This window comes from Entelurus aequoreus, linkage group LG14 (genome assembly GCF_033978785.1).
Source record: "Entelurus aequoreus isolate RoL-2023_Sb linkage group LG14, RoL_Eaeq_v1.1, whole genome shotgun sequence".
In the NCBI taxonomy this organism is placed as follows: domain Eukaryota; kingdom Metazoa; phylum Chordata; class Actinopteri; order Syngnathiformes; family Syngnathidae; genus Entelurus; species Entelurus aequoreus.
The window spans coordinates 14,900,550-14,926,741 of record NC_084744.1 but is presented as its reverse complement, the minus strand read 5'-3'; the positions used below and the strand labels follow the sequence as shown (position 1 = coordinate 14,926,741).

Here is a 26,192-nt window from a genome sequence, read left to right as displayed (position 1 = left end):
GCTATATGCAAAACAAAACTAAAACTGAACTGGCTACAAAGTAAACAAAAACAGAATTCTGGATAACAGCAGAGACTCACTGCGGAGTCCACAAAGTACATCCGAACATGACATGACAATCAACAATGTCCCCACAAAGAAGGATAAAAACAACTGAAATATTCTTGACTGCTAAAACAAAGTAGATGCGGGAAATATCGCTCAAAGGAAGACATGAAACTGCTACAGGAAAATACCAAAAAAAGAGAAAAAGCCACCAAAATAGGAGCGCAAGACAAGAACTAAAACACTACACACAGGAAAACAGCAAAAAAGTCTAAATAAGTCAGGGCGAGATGTTACAGGCGGTGACAGTACACCTACTTTGAGACAAGAGCTATATTGATACATAGTTGGTTATAGTTTAAAGGCCTACTGAAATGATTTTTTTTAATTTAAACGGGGATAGCAGATCCATTCTATGTGTCACACTTGATCATTTCACGATATTGCCATATTTTTGCTGAAAGGATTTAGTATAGAACAACGACGATAAAGTTCGCAGCTTTTGGTCGCTGATAAAAAAAAAAGCCTTGCCTATACCGGAAGTAGCGTGACGTCACAGGAGGAAGGATTCCTCACAATTCCCCGTTTACAATGGAGCGAGAGAGATTTGGACCGAGAAAGCGACGATTACCCCATTAATTTGAGCGAGGATAAAAGATTTGTGGATGAGGAACGTTAGAGTGAAGGACTAGAGAGGCAGTGCACGGTGTATCTTTTTTCGCTCTGACCGTAACTTAGGTACAAAGGTCTCATTGGATTCCACACACTCTCCTTTTTCTATTGTGGATCACGGATTTGTATTTTAAACCACCTCGGATACTATATCCTCTTGAAAATGAGAGTCGAGAACGCGAAATGGACATTCACAGTGACTTTTATCTCCACGACAATACATCGTTGACGCACTTTAGCTACGGAGCTAACGTAATAGCATCGGGCTCAAATGCAGATAGAAACAAAATTAAAAAAAACCCTGACTGGTAGGATAGACAGAAGATCAACAATACTATTAAACCATGAACATGTAAATACACGGTTAATAATTTCCAGCTTGGCGAAGCTTAACAATTGAAGCTAACTTAGCTACGGAGCTAACGGGATAGCATCAGGCTCAAATGCAGATAGAAACAAAATTAAAAAAAACCCTGACTGGAAGGATAGACAGAAGATCAACAATACTATTAAACCATGAACATGTAAATACACGGTTAATAATTTCCAGCTTGGCGAAGCTTAACAATTGAAGCTAATTTAGCTACGGCGCGACGGCGGCGGCGGGCGTTGTAGCTTTCGACGACACCCCGGCCGCCATCAGAGTCGGCAAGAAACATATATTTCCCCAAAGTTACGTACGTGACATGCACATAGCGACACGCACGTACGGGCAAGCGATCAAATGTTTGGAAGCCAAAGCTGTACTCACGGTAGCGCGTCTGCTATCCAGCTCAAACACAACTGTAGTCCGCCGCTAATACACCTATCGCACCTACAACTTTCTTATTTGCAGTCTCCATTGTCCATTAAACAAATTGCAAAAGATTCACCAACACAGAAGTCCAGAATACTGTGGAATTGTTCGATGAAAACAGAGCAGTTTGTATGGTGACACATTGGGTACGAATACTTCCGTTGCCGTCGTGACGTCACGCGCATACGTCATCATACATAGACGTTTCCAACCGGAAGTTTAGCGGGAAATTTAAAATTGCACTTTATAAGTTAACCCGGCCGTATCGGCATGTGTTGCAATGTTAAGATTTCATCATTGATATATAAACTATCAGACTGTGTGGTCGGTAGTAGTGGGTTTCAGTAGGCCGGGTTAACTTATAAAGTGACATTTTAAATTTGCCGCTAAACTTCCGGTTTGAAACGCCTCTGAGGATGCCGTATGCGCGTGACGTAGCCCGGCGAACACGGGTATGCCTTCCACATTGAAGCCAATACGAAAAAGCTCTGTTTTCATTTCATAATTCCACAGTATTCTGGACATCTGTGTTCGTGAATCTGTTGCAATCATGTTCATTGCATTATGGAGAAGGAAGCTGAGCAAGCAAAGAAGAAAGTTGTCGGTGCGAAATGGACGTATTTTTCAAACGTAGTCAGCAACAACAGTACACAGCCGGCGCTTCTTTGTTTACATTCCCGGAAGATGCAGTCAAGATGGAAGAACTCGGATAAAAGAGACTCTAACCAGGAGGACTTTTGACTTCGATACACAGACGCCTGTAGAGAACTGGGACAACACAGACTCTTACCAGGATTACTTTGATTTGGATGACAAAGACGCAGACATGCTACTGTGAGTATGCAGCTTTGGCTTCTAAACATTTGATCGCTTGACCGTATGTGCGCAACTTTTTTTTGCGTATGTACGTAACTTTTTAAAAATATATAAGCTTTATGAACCTTGGGTTAGGTGAACGGTCTTTTGGGCTGAGTGATTGTGTGTGTTGATCAGGTGTTTGAATTGTATTGGCGTGTTCTATGGAGCTAGGAGCTAGCATAGGAGCTAGGAGCTAGCATAACAAACACGCAGGTGTTTTTATGCAGGATTAATTTGTGGCATATTAAATATAAGCCTGGTTGTGTTGTGGCTAATAGAGTATATATATGTCTTGTGTTTATTTACTGTTGTAGTCATTCCCAGCTGAATATCAGGTACCGTGAGTATGCAGCCTTGGCTGCTAAACATTTGATAGCTTGACCGTATGTGCGCGTCACGTACGTAACTTTTTAAAAATATATAAGCTTTATGAACCTTGGGTTAGGTGAACGGTCTTTTGGGCTGAGTGATTGTGTGTGTTGATCAGGTGTTTGAATTGTATTGGCGTGTTCTATGGAGCTAGGAGCTAGCAGAGGAGCTAGGAGCTAGCATAACAAACACGCAGGTGTTTTTATGCAGGATTAATTTGTGGCATATTAAATATAAGCCTGGTTGTGTTGTGGCTAATAGAGTATATATATGTCTTGTGTTTATTTACTGTTGTAGTCATTCCCAGCTGAATATCAGGTCACCCCCGGCTCTCACAGCATCTTCCCTATCTGAATAGCTTCAACTCCCCACTAGTCCTTCACTTGCACTTTACTCATCCACAAATCTTTCATCCTCGCTCAAATTAATGGGGAAATTGTCGCTTTCTCGGTCCGAATCTCTCTCACTTCATGCGGCCATCACTGTAAACAATAGGGAACTTTGCGTATATGTTCAACTGACTACGTCACGCTACTTCCGGTAGGGGCAAGCCTTTTTTTTTATCAGATACCAAAAGTTGCAATCTTTATCGTCGTTGTTCTATACTAAATCCTTTCAGCAAAAATATGGCAATATCGCGAAATGATCAAGTATGACACATAGAATAGATCTGCTATCCCCGTTTAAATAAAAAAAATTCATCTCAGTAGGCCTTTAAAGTCATATCCAACAATTGCGACGACGACTTTTTACTGTCAACTGAGTTTCGTTTTTTAATGATTTCTGCTGGTGGTGTGCGTCCGCATTTTCTCAACGCAAAAAATGTGCCTTGGCTCAAAAAAGGTTGAAAAACACTGATATATAGTGTATATCAGGGACCAGAGTAGGGAACTCCACGTGGCAAAGAGAAGATGCAGTTACGAGCTACAACCACACAGAGGTGCCAAAGTGCATGTGACACAAACACAAAGGCGCTTCTGGCTGAGGTTGGACTTTCTTACAAATACACGCACATCTGGAGCGAGTTAAAGTCATGTATTGTTAAAATAGTCGGTTTGAAGTGCGGCTGTAGCTTGGGAAATAATATGGATCCCATGCCATAAGGTCGGAGTGGAAATGAACTCAAGGGAGTGACGCTCTCTCTCTCTCTCTCTCTCTCTCTCTCTCTCTCTCTCCTCCCCTTCTTTCTCTATAAGTATCCAACCTCGGAGAGATTCGCTTAGTAAAACGCAGCAGTTTCTGCAAGGCTCTTCCTCCCATTTCATGCACAAAATAACTTTCCTTATTGAGCAAGTCGGGGGGAGATTAACAAGCATGGATGCAAACGTGCATGTCAGCACGTCAGATGCTGCAATGAGATCTGTCAAATAAGACGCCTGCAGCTGAACTTTGAACAAGCTCGGAGGGACAGCGAGACAGAAGAATTATGGACTTGTTCGTGGCAAACGAGACATCCCCCGAGTGTGCAGGAACGCATACTTTTGCAGCCCGGAACGGGAGCTCGGAGACGTCCAACCTGAGCTGCAGCAACATCTCCACGCCGCTCACACCTCGCGGTGTGCGACCAGCGGGTAAGAAGAAGCTTCTTTCTGTTACCTTAGCCCAGCTGTTGAGGGCTAATATAACAAAGGCACCCAGAGTAAAAAAATACATGTATTTATTTATATTTGTATTATTGTATTATATTTAAATTGTGTATACTGAACAGCAGATGTATTTATATATAGTTATTTAACTTTATTTTTATGCATTGAAAAAAAACAACAAAAAAAAAACACCTCTTTGTTTTGTATTTCTTATATTGGAAACATTTGTATTTTGAGGTTACTCGTTTTATAATACTGTAATATTTTTTTAAAAATTGAAAATGCATCTATATTAGATTAGCATTATATTATATTAGTTACCTTAGTATAAATTATTTGCTACCAATTATTTCTAGCATATACATATCGGCCAAGCAAAAAATAACATTGATATATTTTTGTTATTACCATTTTTTAAATCATATTTTTAGATTATTTATATTTTGAGGTTACTTATATTTTATAGTAATTAAAATAACACTTTAGTATGGAGAACACATATTCACCATTAATTAGTTGCTTATTAACATGCACATTAGTAACTTATTGGCTCTTAATTACTCATTATTAAGTACTTATTAATGCCTTATTCTGCATGGCCTTATTATACAACCAGTAAGCCATTAACTTTAATGTCATCCCTCAATAACCTCAGAATTATTGCTTATTAGTAACCCTAACCCTAACCCCAACCCTAACCCTAACCCTAACCCTTAATATGTTCCCATAGTGTCCAAATAACTCTAAATTAAGTCTTTGTTACTTTAATAAGCAATGGTGAATATGTTCCTCATACCAAAGTGTTACCGTAATTAAACATATCTATGTATGAAAAAATAGTTATTTTAATGTAATTTATTTGCTACTTTTTATTTTTAGTGATCATGTATCAGCTAGCCGCAAAATCGTTCATATATTTTTGTTATTTATTTTAGAATAACCACACACTTATTTTAAGGTTATTTAAAGTTAACGTAAAATGATCTAATATTATCTATTTATTATGGAATTTGTTCTGTTTGGATTTTTTAAAATTATAATTTTGTTGTTGTTGTTTTTTTACAGCTCCAACACCTTATTTAAATACTTTTATACAAATGTATATAGGACTGAATGGTATTTAATGTTGCTGTTTTAACTATAAACGTAATTTATTAATTCATCTAATATTAAAATGATGCGGGTGAACTGTAGGGACACAGTGCATCACAAATGCATGAAACGTAATTTATTAATTTATCTAATATTAAAATGATACGGGTGAACTGTAGGAACACAGTGCATCACAAATAGTGTTTAAAAGGTTTCCATGAATCAAATAATTAATAAAATAATGTAATCAAAACAATTGTACAGTATTGCAGCCCATAACCTGAAGAGAATAAGCAGGCGAAGTTAAATGAATGGATGAATGTGACATTCATAGGGTACCAATTCATATAGATTTACTTTACATCTGGACTGTGAATTGGTTTGATTGATTGATTGATTGATTGAAACTTTTATTAGTAGATTGCACAGTGAAGTACATATTCTGTACAATTGACCACTAAATGGTAACACCTGAATACGTTTTTCAACTTGTTTAAGTCGGGGTCCACTTAAATTGATTCATGATACAGATATATACTATCATCATAATACAGTCATCACACAAGATAAACATCAGAGTATATACATTGAATTATTTACATTATTTACAATCTGGGGTGTGGAGGGGGGGGGTTAGGTTTGGTTGATATCAACACTTCAGTCATCAACAATTGCATCATCAGAGAAATGGACATTGGAACAATGTAGGACTGACTTGGTAGGATATGTACAGCAAGTAGTGGACATAGAGATAGAGATCAGAGAGCATAAGAATTGGAATAAGTATCTACATTTGATTACCGTATTTTTCGGAGTATAAGTCGCACCAGAGTATAAGTAGCACCTGCCGAAAATGCATAATAAAGAAGGAACAAAACATATATAAGTCGCACTGGAGTATAAGTCGCATTTTTTGGGGACATTTATTTGATAAAACCCAACACCAAGAATAGACATTTGAAAGGCAATTTAAAATAAATAAAGAATAGTGAACAACAGGCTGAATAAGTTTACGTTATATGACGCATAAATAACCAACTGAGAACGTGCCTGGTATGTGAACGTAACATATTATGGTAAGAGTCATTCAAATAACTATAACATATAGAACATGCTATACGTTTACTAAACAATCTGTCACTCCTAATCGCTAAATCCGATGAAATCTTATACGTCTAGTCTCTTACGTGAATGAGCTAAATAATATTATTTGATATTTTACGGTAATGTGTTAATAATTTCACACATAAGTGGCTCCTGAGTATAAGTCGCACCCCCGGCCAAACTATGAAAAAAACTGTGACTTATAGTCCGAAAAATACAGTATTTACAATCCGGGGAGGTAGGATGTGAAAGGAAGTTTGTTAGTTTACGGTTGAAGTTGCCTGGAGGTGTTCTTTTATTGCGGTTTTGAAGGAGGATAGAGATGCCCTTTCTTTTACACCTGTTGGGAGTGCATTCCATATTGATGTGGCATAGAAGGAGAATGAGTTAAGACCTTTGTTAGATCGGAATCTGGGTTTAACGTGGTTAGTGGAGCTCCCCCTGGTGTTGTGGTTATGGCGGTCATTTACGTTAAGGAAGTAGTTTGACATGTACTTCGGTATCAGGGAGGTGTAGCGGATTTTATAGACTAGACTCAGTACAAGTTGTTTTACTCTGTCCTCCACCTTGAGCCAGCCCACTTTAGAGAAGTGGGTAGGAGTGAGGTGCGATCTGGGGTGGAGGTCTAGAAGTAATCTGACTAGCTTGTTCTGGGTTGTTTGGAGTCTAGACTTGAGGGTTTTGGAGGTGCTAGGGTACCAGGAGGTGCAAGCGTAATTGAAAAAGGGTTGATTGAGAGTTCCCGCTAGAATCTTCATGGTGCTTTTGTTGACCAGAGAGGAGATTCTATAGAGAAATCTCGTTCGTTGGTTGACCTTTTTGATTACCTTGGTTGCCATTTTATCACAGGAAAGATTAGCCTCTAGAATGGAACCTAGGTAGGTGACCTCATCTTTCCTGGTGATAACAATGTCACCCACTTTTATAGTGAAGTCACTGACTTTCTTAAGGTTGATGTTGGACCCAAATAGGATGGATTCCGTTTTACCCAAGTGTATGGACAGCTTGTTGTCAGAGAGCCAGGTGCAAATTCTACAGAGTTCAGCACTGAGGATTTTCTCCACCTGTGACTTGTCCTTGCCGGATACCAGCAGGGCAGAGTCATCCGCAAACAAGAACTGATGCTTTATTTCCTACAATTTTGCAAGATCTTGTCATCACAACGTTAGAAAATCTAATCGGAGGATATTCATCACGCAAACTTGTGCTGTTTTTAGCCATCTTTCTTAATTATTTGCTGAAGAGTGTGTGCATGAGTGTGTAGCACCGCAGACAACCAGTACTTTAATTAGGAGTGTCGTTGACAAGACAGATACATTCTCGGCGGATCATGTTGTGTCAATGTGGGACGCCATTACCAAACCTGTTGCACTTGTTCTTTCCATACCTTGCTATGCCTCAGCCAATCGTATTGCACGGTGGATGTCAATCACTGCGCTCAAACGTTTTCAGCCTAAAATGTATAGTCACCAGTTAGAATGCTGCTGGCTTCAAAGCACCTTCCAGCGATGAAAGAAAACAGTAGGAATGTGAAAAAAGCATACTTGCCAACCCTCCCGTTTTTAGCGGGAGTTTCCCGGTATTCAGCGCCTCTCCCGATAACCTCCCGGCAGAAATTTTCTCCCGACAAACTCCCGGTATTCAGCCGGAGCTGGAGGCCACGCCCCCTCCAGCTCAATGCAGACCTGAGTGGGGACAGCCTGTTCTCACGTCCGCTTTCCCACAATATAAACAGCTTGCCTGCCCAATGACGTCATAACATCTACGGCTTTTAGAGAGTAGAGTGCACAACTGCGCACACAACAAGGAGACGAAGCAGAAGAACGAGGAAGTTACAGACAGGGCGACGCCGTCGACGAGCAAGATGAAGAAATACGCTTGCAAGTTCCAAAACGAATGGAAACAAGAATTTCAGTTCATCCAGGACAGTTCGAAGGGGTAGGGGTATGTAATTATGTTGCCTGTACATTTTGTAAAACAGACTTCTCCATTGAACACGGTGGCCGAGTCATGAACGGAGGAGAAGTTAAACAGGACAATACTGCCATCTACTGGAGAGCCCCCGGAACACTGAAATTCAAGTATTTATTTTATTTATATGTATGATAAAATAAATATATATACATATATATATAGCTAGAATTCACTGAAAGTCAAGTATTTCATATATATATATATATATATATATATATATATGAAATACTTGAGTTGGTGAATTCTAGCTGTAAATATACTCTCCTCTTAACCACGCCCCCAACCACGCCCCCGCCCCAACCACGCCCCCCCACCTCCCGATATTGGAGGTCTCAAGGTTGGCAAGTATGAAAAAGGGACAATAACTCTTCCACTCCTGAACTGCTGCACGCAACAGTATGACCCAGGACTGACTTGGAATTTCTCCCTTTAAATAAATCTCTCACTGTAACTTTAAGGTGTTTACCGACACAATTTAGAATACGTTTTTAAGGAACTGATAAGCACGTCTGTAGAATTTGAGAACGATGGATGCACAGATGTAAATAAGTTGAATAACATTGCCGCCATCAAGCAACAAAGTATTTGCAAGCACACGGACAGGATGACCCAATATAGTTTCTAACATTGGACGTTTGGAATTTTTATTGTAAAATGTGGGGTTATATTAGCTGTAAGCTATCATCAAAATGAATAAGAAATACATTCTTGAATTACAAACCCCAAAACCAGTAAAGTTGACACGTTGTGTAAATCATAAATAAAAACAGAATACAATGATTTGCAAATCCTTTTCAACCTATATTCAATTGAATAGACTGCAGAGACAAGATACTTAACGTTCAAACTGGAAAACTTTGTTATTTTTTGCAAATATTAGCTCATTTGGAATTTGATGCCTGCAACATGTTTCAAAAAAGCTGGCAAAAGTGGCAAAAAAGACTGAGAACATTGAGGAATGCTCATCAAACACTTTTTTGGAACATCCCACAGGTGAACAGGTTAATTGGGAACAGGTGGGTGCCATGATTGGGTATAAAAGCAGCTTCCATGAAATGCTCAGTCAGTCACAAACAAGGATGGGTCGAGGGTCACCACTTTGTCAACAAATGCGTGAGCAAATTGTCGAACTGTTTAAGAACAACATTTCTCAACGAGCTATTGCATGGAATTTAGGGATTTCACCATCTACGGTCCGTAATATCATCAAAAGGTTCAGATAATCTGGAGAAATCACCGCACGTAAGCGATGATATTACGTACCCTCGATCCCTCAGGCGGTACTGCATCCAAAAACGACATCAGTATGTAAAGGATATCATCACATGGGCTTAGGAACACTTCAGAAAACTGTGGTAACTTCAGTTCGTCGCTACATCTGTAAGTGAAAATTAAAACTCCACTTTGCAAAGCGAAAGCCATTTATCAACAACACCCAGAAATGCCGCCGGCTTCGCTGGGCCTGAGCTCATCTAAGATAGACTGATGCAAAGTGTAAAATTGTTCTGTGGGCTGACGAGTCCACATTTCAAATTGTTTTTGGAAATTGTGGACGTCGTGTCCTTCAGAACAAAGAGGAAACAAACCATCAGGATTGTTATAGGCGCAAAGTTCAAAAGCCAGCATCTGTGATGGTATGGGGGTGTATTAGTGCCCAAGACATGGGTAACTTACACATCTGTGAAGGCACCATTAATGCTGAAAGGTACATACAGGTTTTGGTTTTGTTGCCATCCAAGCAACGTTATCATGGACACCCCTGCTTATTTCAGCAAGACAATGCAAAGCCATGTGTTACAACAGATGATTGGGTACTAGACTGGCCTGCCTGTAGTCCAGACCTGTCTCCCACTGAAAATGTGTGGCACAATGTGGAGCCTAAAATACCACAAAAAAACTTGCAAATCATTGTATTTTGTTTTTATTTACAAATTACACAATGTGCCAACTTCACTGGTTTTAGGTTTTGTAGTTCACTCTGATGTAGTGAGTGTGTAGAATCCGATGGTTTTACTTTTTGAAATTGAAATACTGAAATAAATCAACTTTTCAAAGATTTTCTATACCGGTACGTTACAATAATGTTCATTGTTTTTTTTAATAAACACACATGATCACAACGCACACACACTATTATCCAACATCAATATGGTCATACACTTATCATTTCAGTAGCAAAACATCCTTGCAGAAGACAGTGCAAGGAGTGACGAATTTGCTGCATGCTTTACAGGGGAAAAAGTAGCTCCATCTGGTGAAATGAAAAGTCAGCAGTCCATACTGAAACCTAAAATCAAAGATTGCATTCGTGTGGCAGAATAAACAATAACAACTTAACAATGCAACATTTATTTCCGATTCAGATTGGTTATTTGAACATAAATACAGTTTCAGACAGATTGAGCCACATTTTTACATTTTCTCTACATGTCCAAAAAGGAGTAAGGAGAAGCAACGCTTATTTAATTCTACTCCTTTTATACTTATGTCACACATATGTTCACTCCCTGTACTCAGTTTGTACACATTTCACCTAATACAAATCAGTGTAGTGTAGGATTGTAAGGTATACCGGTAATAGTATAGTACCGCGATACTAATGAATATATACGGTACTATACCGCCTCTGAAAAGTACTATAAATACCCAATTTTGTGGTATCATCCAAAACTAATGTAAAGCATCCAAACAACAGAAGAATTTCATTTAAGGACAAACTTACAATAAGAAACATATGTTTAATGTACCCTAAGATTTTTTGTTCAAATAAAGCCAATAATGCAATTTTTTGTGGTCCCCTTTATTTAGAAAAGTTAAAGTTAAGTTAAAGTTAAAGTACCAATGATTGTCACACACACACTAGGTGTGGTGAAATGTGTCCTCTGCATTTGACCCATCCCCTTGGGGAGCAGTGGGCAGCAGCGGCGCCGCGCCCGGGAATCATTTTGGTGATTTAACCCCCAATTCCAACCCTTGATGCTGAGTGCCAAGCAGGGAGGTAATGGGTCCCATTTTTATAGTCTTTGGTATGACTCGGCTGGGATTTGAACTCTAACCTACCGATCTCAGGGCGGACACTCTAACCACTAGGCCACTAAGTTTTGAAAAGTACCGAAAAGTATAGAAATAATTTTGGTACCGGTTCCGGTACCAATATTTTGGTACCGGAACCGGTAACCTGACATTGAATAAAGGTTGCCAAAAAGCATGTTGTTTCAACATTGTTGTGTTGTAGAATATTGGTTGGTAAATGACCAAAATTCGATGGTCAAATCCACATCAGGAACCTACATTGATTAAACGTTGTCAAAGAGCATGTTGTTCCAACATTAAGTTTGATTTGCTCAGCATCAGGACCTAATTCAACAATTTCTCAACGTTGTTTCAATGTGTTGTGCATTCTGGGAAAGCAATGGTTCTTTAAGATCCAGTTCTCTTCAAAGATCCATTAACTCTCAACTCTACCAAGCTTTGCCATTTTAGGCTAACTTGAGGAACCGAGATGACACATTTTGAATTTTTTAACCTGGTGGTTCTCAGGATGATAACCTTCTGAGAACCAGCATCCTCTGCACCGGGCATTTGATTTTGATCTTTTGTCAGATTTACAAATTCCTGGTGGGTGGGTGTGGGGCGGGACATTGTTATGCAAAACAGCTGCTTCAAGAAGGCAAATATTTCAACACAACCACATTGGCGTGAAATTTTCCAAACACTGAGGCCCCTTCTACACTAAGCTTATCCAGAGTAAATCCCACTGTGACAGTTGCGTGCTGTCGTGCGGGTTCCAAGGACCACCAAGGATTGACATTGTGCGTGCAGGTTTGACTTCTTTATTTTTCAATAAGAAAAGTCTCTGTCGGGTTGCCTTTCAGCTTTGCCGTTTTCTCCTGCTCGCTTCTCCGCTCCCGCTTCTCAGCTGCATGCGTATTCGTCCTCCGTGCGCTCTTTTCCGCTCTCGCTCGGCATCCGCTTCTCTCTGGCTCCTTCTCTTCACTGCGCCTCTCTCACTGACGTTTACGTCTGCCGCCCTTTTATACAGTGCGAGAGGATGATTAAATTGTGCTCAGCTGCGCGATCCACGCACCTTATTGCGGCGTCGCTCCCGGCGCGCCCCGCCTCGCTGCTCGCCGTCCACGCCTCCTCGCCGCCATCTTGGAGCGGGCTCCCGTGTGCCCTGCCTCGCTGTCGGATTGCCGGCCCCGCCTCTCCACACCCACCTAACCTTATCCTTGTCCACGCACACACAATGGTCGTTCAAGACCCCCTCACCCCCCTCCGTCCGCCGGCGCAATGCGACCTAGTATGCATGCGCGAAAAATGCGCACATCATAGTCACCTCCAGTGTTGCTTTGTGTGCAACTTCTTAAATTTAACTTATCTGAACAATATCCAGTGTTGTGGTATTTCAATGAACTGGAATCCAGTATGCTGTGGGTCCCTATTGTAGTGAATCACACCTGAGCCATCATAAATTAATCAAATTTTTATTGGACACTTGAAAGTATGTGGCAAAGAACTATTTACAACAATCAAACTAGGGATGTAGATATCAGGTCAGGACACTCCTCACTCTTTTGCCTTCACCTTCATTGTCCATTCGTTTTTGGTGACTTTATATACTCTGGACCTAGACGTTGAGTCCGCGACATACATGGCACACAATAACTGATAGAGTCTGCTTTGCCAGTCCAAAAGCATTTGCCGTTTTCCGTAGTCTTCCCTCGACGGCCAGGTAATACATAGCACACGCTCCCTTTTTTTAAAAATCACTTCCACGGGAGCCCGCATTCTCGTTGTCTCTCTTTTGACAAATGGACAAAGTTTTTCGGTAAGTAGAACCACAGCTGACCAGGACATTCGAAAGTTTTCTTGCCATCGGAGAAGTGTTGTATCCCAAATAGCTGCAATCGCTTTCTATTAAAGTATTCATGTGTGATTTCCACAAGCGTCTGTACATGTAGAGGAAGGGGAAACACGGGCATGTCTGGATGACTCGCCTCCATATTTCCAGTGGTTAGCTCCGAGTTACGAAACCGCTTTATTATGAAGCTGGCTGTGGCGCGTTCTTTCTGACGTCACTTCCTGTGTGAGGCGCGGTCTTTCTGGTGTCACTTCCTATCCGAACTCTGTTTGTAAACGATCAATGAGTCCATACAAAGCTAAGAGCCGGAGATTCAAGAAATACACGGCACACTTACCTGTGTAAAAAATGGTCCGAGGAGGGGGACCTTAAACGATAGTTTAGTGCAACTGAAACGGGGGTTAGGCTAAATAATTATTCGTTTAAGGGGTTATCCGGCTTAGTGTAGACCAGGGGTCACCAACGCGGTGCCCGCGGGCACCAGGTAGCCCGTAAGGACCAGATGAGTAGCCCGCCGGCCTGTTCTAAAAATAGCTCAAATAGCAGCACTTACCAGTGAGCTGCATCTATTTTTTAAATTGTATTTATTTACTAGCAAGCTGGTCTCGCTTTGCCCGACATTTTTAATTCTAAGAGAGACAAAACTCAAATACAATTTAAAAATCCAAGAAAATATTTTAAAGACTTGTTTAAATAAATTCATTACTTTTTTTTACTTTGCTTCTTATAACTTTCAGAAAGACAATTTTAGAGAAAAAATACAACCTTAAAAATGATTTTAGGATTTTTAAACACATATACCTTTTTACCTTTTAAATTCCTTCCTTTTCTTTCCTGACAGTTTAAATCAATGTTGAAGTAATTTTTTTTATTTTGTTATTGTAAAGAATAATATATACATTTTAATTTAATTCTTCATTTTAGCTTCTGTTTTTTCGACGAAGAATATTTGTGAAATATTTCTTCAAACGTATTATGATTAAAATTCAAACAAATTATTCTGGCAAATCTAAAAAATCTGTAGAATCAAATTTAAATCTTATTTCAAAGTCTTTTGAATGTATTTTAAAATGTTTGTTCTGGAAAATCTAGAAGAAATAATGATTTGTCTTTGTTAGAAATATAGCTTGGTCCAATTTGTTATATATTCTAACAAAGTGCAGATTGGATTTTAACCTATTTAAAACATGTCATCAAAATTCTAAAATTAATCTTAATCAGGAAAAATTACTAATGATGTTCCATACATTCTTTTTTTAAGTTTTTCTCTTCTTTTTTTCGGTTGAATTTTGAATTTTAAAGAGTCGAAATTGAAGATAAACTATGTTTCAAAATTTAATTGTCATTTTTTTCGTGTTTTCTCCTCTTTTAAACTGTTCAATTAAGTGTAAATATCATTAATTATTAATAATAACATAGAGTTAAAGGTAAATTGAGCAAATTGGCTATTTCTGGCAATTTATTTAAGTGTGTATCAAACTGGTAGCCCTTCGCATTAATCAGTACCCAAGAAGTAGCTCTCGGTTTCAAAAAGGTTGGTGACCCCTGGTGTAGACATAGCCTGAAAGGCCCAAAATATACCTCTCTGAGCAGGTTGTTTGGGCTGGTGACGTCTCATATAACTGAATGATTATTGATGGAGCTGACACCCTTTTTTCCAATTGCAATGTTTGAGGTCAGTGATGTCGAAAATTATTTCCCCCACCAACATACCCTTTTGTTTTGCCGCCTCCTTATTGCCCAAAGTAATGCCCTCCCACTGATGCGTGATGAATTGCAATCAAACCGCACATCCAAAGGGTAGCCCGTCAACATTTTCGTTGACTGGATAAAGACCTTCTTATTCGCCTGCACTCAACAAAACAAAGATTCAGCCGAGCCACTCTGACTGACGCTGACAATACAACAGCCGGGGTGTGAAATGATGTGCATTGTAGCAGTTGACTGTGCGGCTCACAAACACCTGCGATGCCTCTTTTGTTTGACTGCAATCCTGAAATAGTTTGCGATGTGACCTCGCATTATTTATCTTCCCTAGAGGTGTTTTGACTATTTTGTGCCCAAACTAAAAAATATAAAGTTACCTAAATATCAGAAATACAGTGAAATCCTGCACGAAAAATTGTGAAATAAATGCCTCCATAAAATTGAGCAAAGGCCAACTTTTCTTTATGGAAGAAGTAGGGTTGTACGGTATACCGGTCGGTATTAGTATAGTACCGCGATACTAATGAATCATATTCGGTACTATACCACCTCTGAAAAGTACCGGTCCGCCACCCCCTCAGTGTTTTAGCTACTTCTAAATCACTAATCCTTGCCTCAATGGCGACAAATAAAGTACGTTTCTTACAAGTATCATCCCTGCAGGACGAGGAATAGCTAAACATGCTTCACTACACACCGTAGCTCACCGGCGTCAAAATGTAAACAAACGCCATTGGTAGATCTACACCTAACATCCACTGTAATGATACCAAGTACAGGACCGTATCTAGCCGATACTACTATGATTACGTGCATATTTTTTGGCATCACAACATCTTCTTTCGTTTTTTTAAAAATTATATTAGGTTTATAAACTCAGGAAATATGTCCCTGGACACATGAGGACTTTGAATATGACCAATGTATGATCCTGTAACGACTTGGTATTGGATTGACACCCAAATTTGTGGTATCATCCGAAACTAATGTAAAGCATCCAAACAACAGAAGAATAAATGATTATTACATTTTAATAGAAGTGTAGATAGAGAAAGTAAGCAGATTTTGTACCACTTGTCCTTAACAATTTTGACAAAATAATAGGATGATAAATGACACAATATGTTACTGCGTATGTCAGCATACTCAATTTGGAGCCTTTGTTTGCTTACTTACTACTAAAAGGCAAGTTGTCTAGTATGTTCACTTTTTTTACTTAAGGACAAACTTGCAATAAGAAACATATGTTTAATGTACCGTAAGATTTTTTTGTTAAAATAAAGCCAATAATGCAATTTTTTGTGGTCTCCTTTATTTAGAAAAGTATCGAAAAGTACCGAAAAGTATCTAAATCATTTTGGTACCGTTACTGGTAATATTGGCATCGGGACAACACTAGAAGGAAATGTATTAGCGATATATAACGCCCCGCATATGTTCTTGCACTTCTGAACATAAGCCATTATTATTCCCTGGTTAAAAAAAGAAAAAGGAAGTCACATCAATTTAATGAGCTCGGTGACAAGCTGCTAACGATGGGGTGTATGTGTCATATAGCTTTGATGGGCCCGGACATAAATGTACAGTATATGCGTCAGAATGGTAATCATGACAGTAAGACACCTCTGCATGCTTCCTTAACACATGTGTGTAATGGACTGAGCGATGGTTCGGTGGAGGAGTTGGGCGGTGGAAATGAGGGCGTCGTTTCACGGTTCGGTGCAGTTATGCAGACAGCAGCTACACTATGTATGGCTGGGTATGATATCCTCTTTACCCATAATATGCATACACAGCACAGTGCAAGAGAGATGATTGGAACCTTATTTGCCGTTTTACACTCCCTGGACATTTCATTAAGTACACCTGCACTATCCATTGATATCCAAACCAAAGGCCGATTTAAATGAAATACAGTACGAGAAACACCGACTGTATGCACAGTAGACCAACACGCTTTCTGGGATACTTTATCCTGGTGGTGCCGTTTTCTACGTGATACTCCAAAGCCCGAAGAAAAAGGAAAGGAATAAACATGTTAGGTATTTCACTTGGCGGGGGAAAAGGGCTGCCACACACAGCTGAGAAAGGACAGGGAGAACTGGTAGTAACCCTGTCACACTGAGACAGGGGTGTCAAACGTACGGCCCAAGGGCCGGATCAGGCCCGCGAACAGGTTTTATCCGGCCCGCGGGGTGAGTTTGCTAAGTATAAAAATTAACCGGGAATTTTTGAATGAAAGAAACAGCTGTTCTAAATGTGTCCACTAGATGTCGCAATAGCAATTATTTGTATCTTTGTAGATGATGTGTACAAAATGAACCACATGATGTTAATACATCAGTCGAGGAAAATGATCAGACTACATAAATAACATACTGTAATTTGATTTTGATATAATTTTTTTTATCTTGATTGATTGAAAATTAACACCAATGAGGTGACTGATGAACATTATCATATAATTTATTCAGAAAATATAAATAACGACAAATAAAATAAAATATAAAAATAAAATATGAATAACGACAAATAAAGATAGAATACTAATTAATATATATATATATATATATATATATATATATATATATATATATATATATATATATATATATATATATATATATACAAATATACAAATATATATATATATATATACAGTGTTTCCCATAAACTGCCAAGATACCTGTGGCGGTGGGGGCGTGGCTATGGACGTGGTCACCATGACATCATCGAGTAATTTGCATAATTTACTACAATGATATGATTTTCTCTAAAAAGGAACAAAAAATGTATACTTACTAATTAATAATAACAGTTTTGTTTTAAACGTCCATCCATCCATCCATCCATCCATTTTACAATATAATTACAACACTTTATGTACATATTTATACACAGATTTGAACAATAAGTTATTCACTGAAATATATTTATTAATTGTGGTTCTTACAAAAAATATATCTTATAAAATATAAAAGCTAAAATGTCTCTTAAAGCTATGCCCCTTTAATTAGTGCATACTAAATCATTTAACTTTAGCCTACTACTACAACCATATTATTTACCAGCAACATAAAGTGAAACAGAGGCAGAGGTGTCCTGCCACAGTCAGTAACAAATAAACAGAAAACAGTAGTGGTCAAATACAAATAAGGCAACAAGAGAAGTATCCTACACTTCTCTTTTGTAAAGTAAATCTGAACAGCCTATATGGGCATCTACATCATTGATTTGCCTGAGAAGCTGGAAAGGACAAAAAATAAATAAATAATTTTTATTATTATTTTTTTTTAAATTTGTGGCGGACGTAATTCTTTCATGGCGGGCCGCCACAAATAAATGAATGTGTGGGAAACACTAAAATATATATATATATATATATATATATATATATATATATATATATATATATATATATATATATATATATATATATATATATATATATATATATATATATATATATATATATATATATATATATATATAACCGCAACATGTAAGTGTAAAAAAAACAACGTTATGATTTGTAAATTTTCAGAATGTGCTTGTTCTATTTTTAAACAAAGAAAACAATCTGAAGTTGTCTTTATTTTTAAGTTATCGTGCCGTGATTTTACCAGTCCGGCCCACTTGGGAGTAGATTTTTCTTCATGTGGCCCCCGATCTAAAATGAGTTTGACACCCCTGGTCTAAGAATTGGTGTATGCTGTGACAAACACCAGCATATCATATAGCATATCAACTCATATCTCACCCCAGGAGGGCGCTGTCTCTCAAACGGAAGGATGGAAATTTACGGAACTAGGATCAGAGCTCGCCTACATAGTCTTCTCTGGAGTAGTAGTAGACAAGGGAATTTTTGTGTTTTTCATGTCAAATTGTAAACCGTATTTTACTTCTAGGCTTTTACACAATGACTAAATAACAAAAACAATTGTTACCCTTGAAAAGTGAGAAGGGAAAGCTACAGTTTAGATCGGTATCAGCTAGGTAACGAGATGTACACAGCTGTTAGCCTTGACGCTAGCAAGAAATTCCAGTTGGAGTTAGTCATCACGTTCTCTTTGGGGTTGGTTGCCACATATATAGACAGGCTCATACAGATCACATACAGTTGTGGTCAAAAGTTTACATCCACGTGTAAAGAACATAATGTAATATTGCTGGGTATTGTGGCCAAACAGCAACATTTTTGTTTAATCTGACCACAGAACTTTCCTCCAGAAGGTCTTATCTTTGTCCATGTGATGTCAGATGAAACAAAAATTTAGCTGTTTGGCCACAATGTGAGGCCTTTAATCCCAGGAACACCAAGCCTACCGTCACGCATGGTGGTGCTAGTTTTATGCTCTGGCCCTGTTTTGCTGCCAATGGAACAGGTGCTTTACAGAGAGTAAATGGGACAATGAAAAAAGAAGATTACCTCCAAATTCTTCAGGACAACCTAAAATCATCAGCCCGGAGGTTGGGTCTTGGGCGCAGTTGTCAACACTTGAACTATTTCTCAGCTGGCTGCGTGGATGGTTTTCACCGGAATGCAATCGGACCAGACCAGTCATGGCTTGAAGGTATATACATATTTATTTTAAACTACAAAAAAAAGGAGCAAACAAAAAGCGCGCACAATGGCGGAGAACAAACTTAACTAATGAAACAAAAACTGGCACTTAGGCAGACTATGGGAAAGAAACACAAAACACTTACTGTGACATGAAACGATCAGCATGAACTATGGTAGCATGGGTACATGGGTAGCAGAAGTCCACAGTAGCAAGGGTAACAGAGTTAATGTCGCCAGGCAGACTGCCTGGCAACTGAAAGCTTAAATAATACCGACATGATTAGTGACAGGTGCACGAGTACAAAACGAGAGACAGGTGAAACTAATGAGTAGTCATGGAAAGAAAACAAGCAAGAGTGCACAACCAGGAACTAAAAAGCGTCCAAAAAAAAAAAACAGCACATGGCCAAACGAAAACATGATCAACACAGACATGACAGCAGTTGGGTGTTCCAACTGGACAATGACCCCAAACACATGTCAAAAGTGGTAAAGGAATGGCTAAATCAGGCTAGAATTAAAGTTTTAAAATGGCCTTCCCAAAGTCCTAACTTAAACGTGTGGACAATGCTGATGAAACAAGTCCATGTCAGAAAACCAACAAATTTAGCTGAACTGCACCAATTTTGTCAAGAGGAGTGGTCAACAATTCAACCAGAAGCTTGTGGATGGCTACCAAAAGCGCCTTATTGCAGTGAAACTTGCCAAGGGACATGTAACCAAATATTAAAGGCCTACTGAAAGCCACTACTACCGACCACGCAGTCTGATAGTTTATATATCAATGATGAAATCTTAACATTATAACACATGCCAATACGGCCGGGTTAACTTATAAAGTGACATTTTAAATTTGCAGCTAAACTTCCAGTTCGAAACGCCTCTGAGGATGACGTATGCGCGTGACGTAGCCCGGGGAACACGGGTATGCCTTCCACATTGAAGCCAATACGAAAAAGCTCTGTTTTCATTTCATAATTCCACAGTATTCTGGACATCTGTGTTCGTGAATCTGTTGCAATCATGTTCATTGCATTATGGAGAAAGAAGCTGAGCAAGCAAAGAAGAAAGTTGTCGGTGCGAAATGGACGTATTTTTCGAACGAAGTCAGCAACAACAGTACACAGCCGGCGCTTCTTTGTTTACATTCCCGAAAGATGCAGTCAAGATGGAAGAACTCGGATAACAGAGACTCTAACCAGGAGGACTTTTGACTTCGATACACAGACGCCTGTAGAGAACTGGGACAACACAGACTCTTACCAGGATTACTTTGATTTGGATGACAAAGACGCAGACGTGCTACTGTGAGTATGCAGCTTTGGCTTCTAAACATTTGATCGCTTGACCGTATGTGCGCAACTTTTTTTTGCGTATGTACGTAACTTTTTAAAAATATATAAGCTTTATGAACCTTGGGTTAGGTGAACGGTCTTTTGGGCTGAGTGATTGTGTGTGTTGATCAGGTGTTTGAATTGTATTGGCGTGTTCTATGGAGCTAGGAGCTTGCATAGGAGCTAGGAGTTAGCATAACAAAGACGTAGGCGTTTTTATGCAGGATTAATTTGTGTCATATTAAATATAAGCCTGGTTGTGTTGTGGCTAATAGAGTAAATATATGTCTTGTGTTTATTTACTGTTGTAGTCATTCCCAGCTGAATACCAGGTACCGTGAGTATGCAGCCTTGGCTGCTAAACATTTGATAGCTTGACCGTACGTGCGCGTCACGTACGTAACTTTTTAAAAATATATAAGCTTTATGAACCTTGGGTTAGGTGAACGGTCTTTTGGGCTGAGTGATTGTGTGTGTTGATCAGGTGTTTGAATTGTATTGGCGTGTTCTATGGAGCTAGGAGCTAGCATAGGAGCTAGCATAACAAACACGTAGGTGTTTTTATGCAGGATTAATTTGTGGCATATTAAATATAAGCCTGGTTATGTTGTGGCTAATAGAGTATATATATGTCTTGTGTTTATTTACTGTTGTAGTCATTCCCAGCTGAATATCAGGTCACCCCCGGCTCTCACAGCATCTTCCCTATCTGAATAGCTTCAACTCCCCACTAGTCCTTCACTTGCACTTTACTCATCCACAAATCTTTCATCCTCGCTCAAATTAATGGGGAAATTGTCGCTTTCTCGGTCCGAATCTCTCTCACTTCATGCGGCCATCATTGTAAACAATAGGGAACTTTGCGTATATGTTCAACTGACTACGTCACGCTACTTCCGGTAGGGGCAAGCCTTTTTTTTTATCAGATCCCAAAAGTTGCAATCTTTATCGTCGTTGTTCTATACTAAATCCTTTCAGCAAAAATATGGCAATATCGCGAAATGATCAAGTATGACACATAGAATATATCTGCTATCCCCGTTTAAATTAAAAAAATTCATTTCAGTAGGCCTTTAACATTGCTGTATGTATACTTTTGACCCAGCAGATTTGGTCACATTTTCAGTAGACCCATACTAAATTCATAAAAGAACCAAACTTCATGAATGTTGTTTGTGACCAACAAGTATGTCCTTCAATCACTCTATCACAAAAAAATAAGAGTTGTAGAAATTATTGGAAACTCAAGACAGCCATGACATTATGTTCTTTACAAGTGTATGTCAACTTTTGACCACGACCGTATACAGTCGTCTGGCCTAAGATGTCTAAAGTTATGTACTTGCCAACTTGCAATTCAACTTTTAAATTTAATTCTGCCAAAACAAAAACATCTTAAAAGGGGTCATATTATGATTTGATTTAAAACACTTCCTTATGGTCTACATCAGTGGTCCCCAACCTTTTTGTAGCTGGGGACCGGTCAACACTTGAAAATTTGTCCCACGGACCGGGGGGAGCGGGGGGTGGATTTATTTTTATTATTATTATTATTATTTTTTTCATAAAGAAATACAATCATGTGTGCTTACGGACTGTATCCCTGCAGACTGTATTGATCTATATTGATATATAATGTATATACTGTGTTTTTTATGTTGATTTAAAAAAAAAAAAAACAATATTTAAAAATTTTTTTTTTAAATTTCTTGCGCGGCCCTATACGGCCGCGGCCCGGTGGTTGGGGACCACTGGTCTACATAACATATTTTGTTTCAGAGACCATTTTCAAGTCGCTTTCTGACTGTCTGCGCCGTTTTGTGGGCTGTCTTTTTTACGTGCCGAAGCCCTCTTCCAGGCCAAGCTCCCTTCGACTGCGTCCCCACTCCGTCAGCCATAGCGAATCTAATGACAGATATAGGTTATAAAAATATACACTGCTTTTAATTAGAAATGGCAACAGTGGGGGGTCTTAGCGTGCATGTGTGTGTTTGGGCAGTCTGGCCCACAAAAAGAGGATAGAGAAAAATAAGTAACCTATTGACTCCAACTTCAAACTACAACTGAATAAAATGGTAGACTCGCGCAAAGCTCTTTGGGTAAAACTTTACCATATATGGAGATAACCGCTGACGTAATTATGGCAAAATACGTCACTATTGTTGCAAGATTGTTTTATAAATATCCACGCTATGGCTCCATGGTTTGATTTAAAATTTTCGGGACTTATTCAGATCCCAAATACACAAAGGCAGGTACCCACACGTAAGAAAAGTTGGTGTTGACAAAACCACATAAGGACTGATCTACTGAGATCTGAAAAAGTTCAAAACAGTGTGTACAAACTATAATTGCATGTTCAATTTCGGGATATGCTGCAGAATAGTTTTACGCTCAGTACATCACATTGTGTGAGCTAAATATTTGTTTTGCTCATTAAAGAGACACAATCCTCTGCGCACAAGCTTAGTAGATCAGTTTTGCATGCACTACGAAGTAGAGATGTCTGGTAATATCGGACTGCCGATATTATCGGCCGATAAATGCTTTAAAATGTAACATCGGAAATTATCGATATCGGTTTCAAAAAGTAAAATTTATAACTTTTTAAAACGCCGCTGTACGAAGTGGTACACGGACGTAGGGAAAAGTACAGAGCGCCAATAAACCTTAAAGGCACTGCCTTTGCGTGCCGGTCCAGTCACATAATATCTACGGCTTTTCACACACACAAAAGAATGCCGAGCATATTTGGTCAACAGCCATACAGGTCACACTGAGGGTGTCCGTATAAACAACTTTCACACTGTTACAAATATGCGCCACACTGTGAACCCACACCAAACAAGAATGACAAACACATTTCGGGAGAACATCCGCACCGTAACACAACATAAACACAACAGAACAAATACCCAGAACCCCTTGCAGCACTAACTCTTCCGGGACGCTACAATATACACCCCCGCTTCAACCCTGCCGCCCCAATCCCGCCCACCTCAACCTCCTCATGCTCTCTCAGGGAGAGCATGTCCCAAATTCCAAGCTGCTGTTTTGAGGCATGTTAAAACAAATAATGCACTAAGTGACTTCAATAATAAATATGGCAGTGCCATGTTGGCATTTTTTTCCATAACTTGAGTTGATTTATTTTGAAAAACCTTGTTGCATTGTTTAATGCATCCAGCGGGGCATCACAACAAAATTAGGCATAATAATGTGCTAATTCCACGACTGTATATATCGGTATTGGTTGATATCGGAATCGGTAATTAAGAGTTGGACAATATCGGAATATCGGATATCGGCAAAAAAGCCATTATCGGACATCACTATTACGAAGTTAATAATACACACAAACCTTTAGTAGATCAGGCTCATCTTGAGCGACAACCAACCCCATGTGTCTTTGATACACGTTTCAAGCCAACACCTTAAGTTTCACTTGATTGCAGGAATGACTCTTGGTAGACGTTTTAAGGAATTCACAGTAGAGTAAAACGTTCGACAACCAATCCCTAACTCCCGACTCGTTCAGAGGGCATAAAGCGCACCCTCGCCAATGCCTCCTCATCCAATTTAAGATCAACATAATAAAAGCTTGAGACTGGGTTTCAGGAGGGCCATCAAATCCACCCTACACCACAAAGCAATATGAAGTTCATTAGATGACAGACTCTCCTATGAATAACTTCAACCTTGGCATCTAAAGAACTCTATTGTATATGCAGACAGCAAGTAGAATCCTATTAGGAGTACCCTCCATTCTAGACTGTTCAGGTTGTCCTTTCTGGTCTTTGAACGTGAACCTATGAAGCTTGCTCGGATTGGAGGCGAATCGTCCTTCAAGACCACCTGAACAGTGATCCAGTCAATGCCCTAAAATGTCTAACAAACAACATGGTAAATCCCAGAGGTGCCCCAATACAACTTTTCCACTTCTTTTTTTTTCTTTTTTTATTAATCAATCCAACAAAATAATAAACAATAACACCATTCCAATTCCGAGACCAAACCCGGCCCAGCAACATTCAGAATAGCAATCAACAGAGCAATTGAGGAGACACAAACATGACACAAAGCAATCCAAAAGTAGTCAAACAAAAATGAATAATATCAACCACAGTATCAATATTAATAGGAATTCCAACATAACAGTGATTAGAAATCCCTCTTTGACATTATCATCACAGCTATTTATAAAAAAAATAAAAACATTACAAAAATTAACAATAGTGTCACAGTGGCTTACACTTACATCACATCTCATAAACTGACAACATTATTTTCCACAAATATAAAATAAGTTATATTTTAGCTTCATTTATAGTTAAATCAAATTTAAATAATGAATCCCATATTCCAATAAATGACTCATTATTATCTAAACTAAATGCAGTTTTTTCTACTGGCTTTTCCACTTCTGATATGACACTGATATTGGAGCTGTCACGTCAAATTTCTTCCCTCTACAAAAACCTTCCCTCCCCCATTTACTTCCTTGGTCATGTTTCCTCTTACGTCATTGACAGCGATCGATAGCACTTCGGCATTGACTGCCCGTCGCTGGAAGGATACTTCGTCTTTGACAGCTGCTGGAATCTGAAGAAATCGATTATCGTTTTTTTTTTGTACAGGCGCGAAACAGGACAGTCGCGTGCAGGTTAAGGACCCCCGGCAACTTTGTGATTTTATTGGACGCAGCCCCGGAAGTAAACGGGGCAGGGAAGGTTTTTGTAGAGGGAAGAAATTTGGCGTGACAGAGCCTTAAGTATTGACCGATACCGATATTAATCCGATACTATGTCAGCACAAATCATACATACTTTTAGCATTTTGTAGTGTGGAATGTTAAAAAGGGCTTGTTCAAGTGAAATAACTCAGAGAATAATGGTAGGTCTGAAAAACTAACTGTATGAAAGATTTATGCTTTTGAAGTGGAGTGTTTTTTGGCAGTATCTGGAGGTCACATTCATTTATTACATTAAGGTCATGAAGCCGAAAGTTGAATTATGTGGACACAGATACTTTCATATACACTTCTGCATTGACTTTTTATATGAAAGTCCTTATTATGCAACCGTAATTATTCAATACTTGTTTATACTAACAAATGTCATGTTTCAGATGCAATTTTGTAATAACGACATTTATTACGTATGCCCAGCTTGTGTGCTATTGTGTGCTTAGCTGTTGTGTACCTGCTAGCTCTTAGCAGCCTACC

General features: G+C 38.9%; 1 protein-coding gene across 2 annotated transcripts in view; it reads left to right on the top strand.

Moving 5' to 3' along the window:
* The first annotated feature begins 3,962 nt into the window (after nt 1–3,962).
* Nucleotides 3,963–26,192, top strand: part of cckbrb (cholecystokinin B receptor b) — a 79,490-nt gene continuing 57,260 nt past the window's right edge. For both annotated transcript variants that reach the window (XM_062069037.1, XM_062069036.1), the window contains exon 1: nt 3,963–4,311. In XM_062069037.1, the coding sequence (XP_061925021.1) occupies nt 4,167–4,311 (145 nt within the window). In that variant the 5' untranslated portion in view covers nt 3,963–4,166. The remainder of the gene's footprint in view (nt 4,312–26,192) is intronic.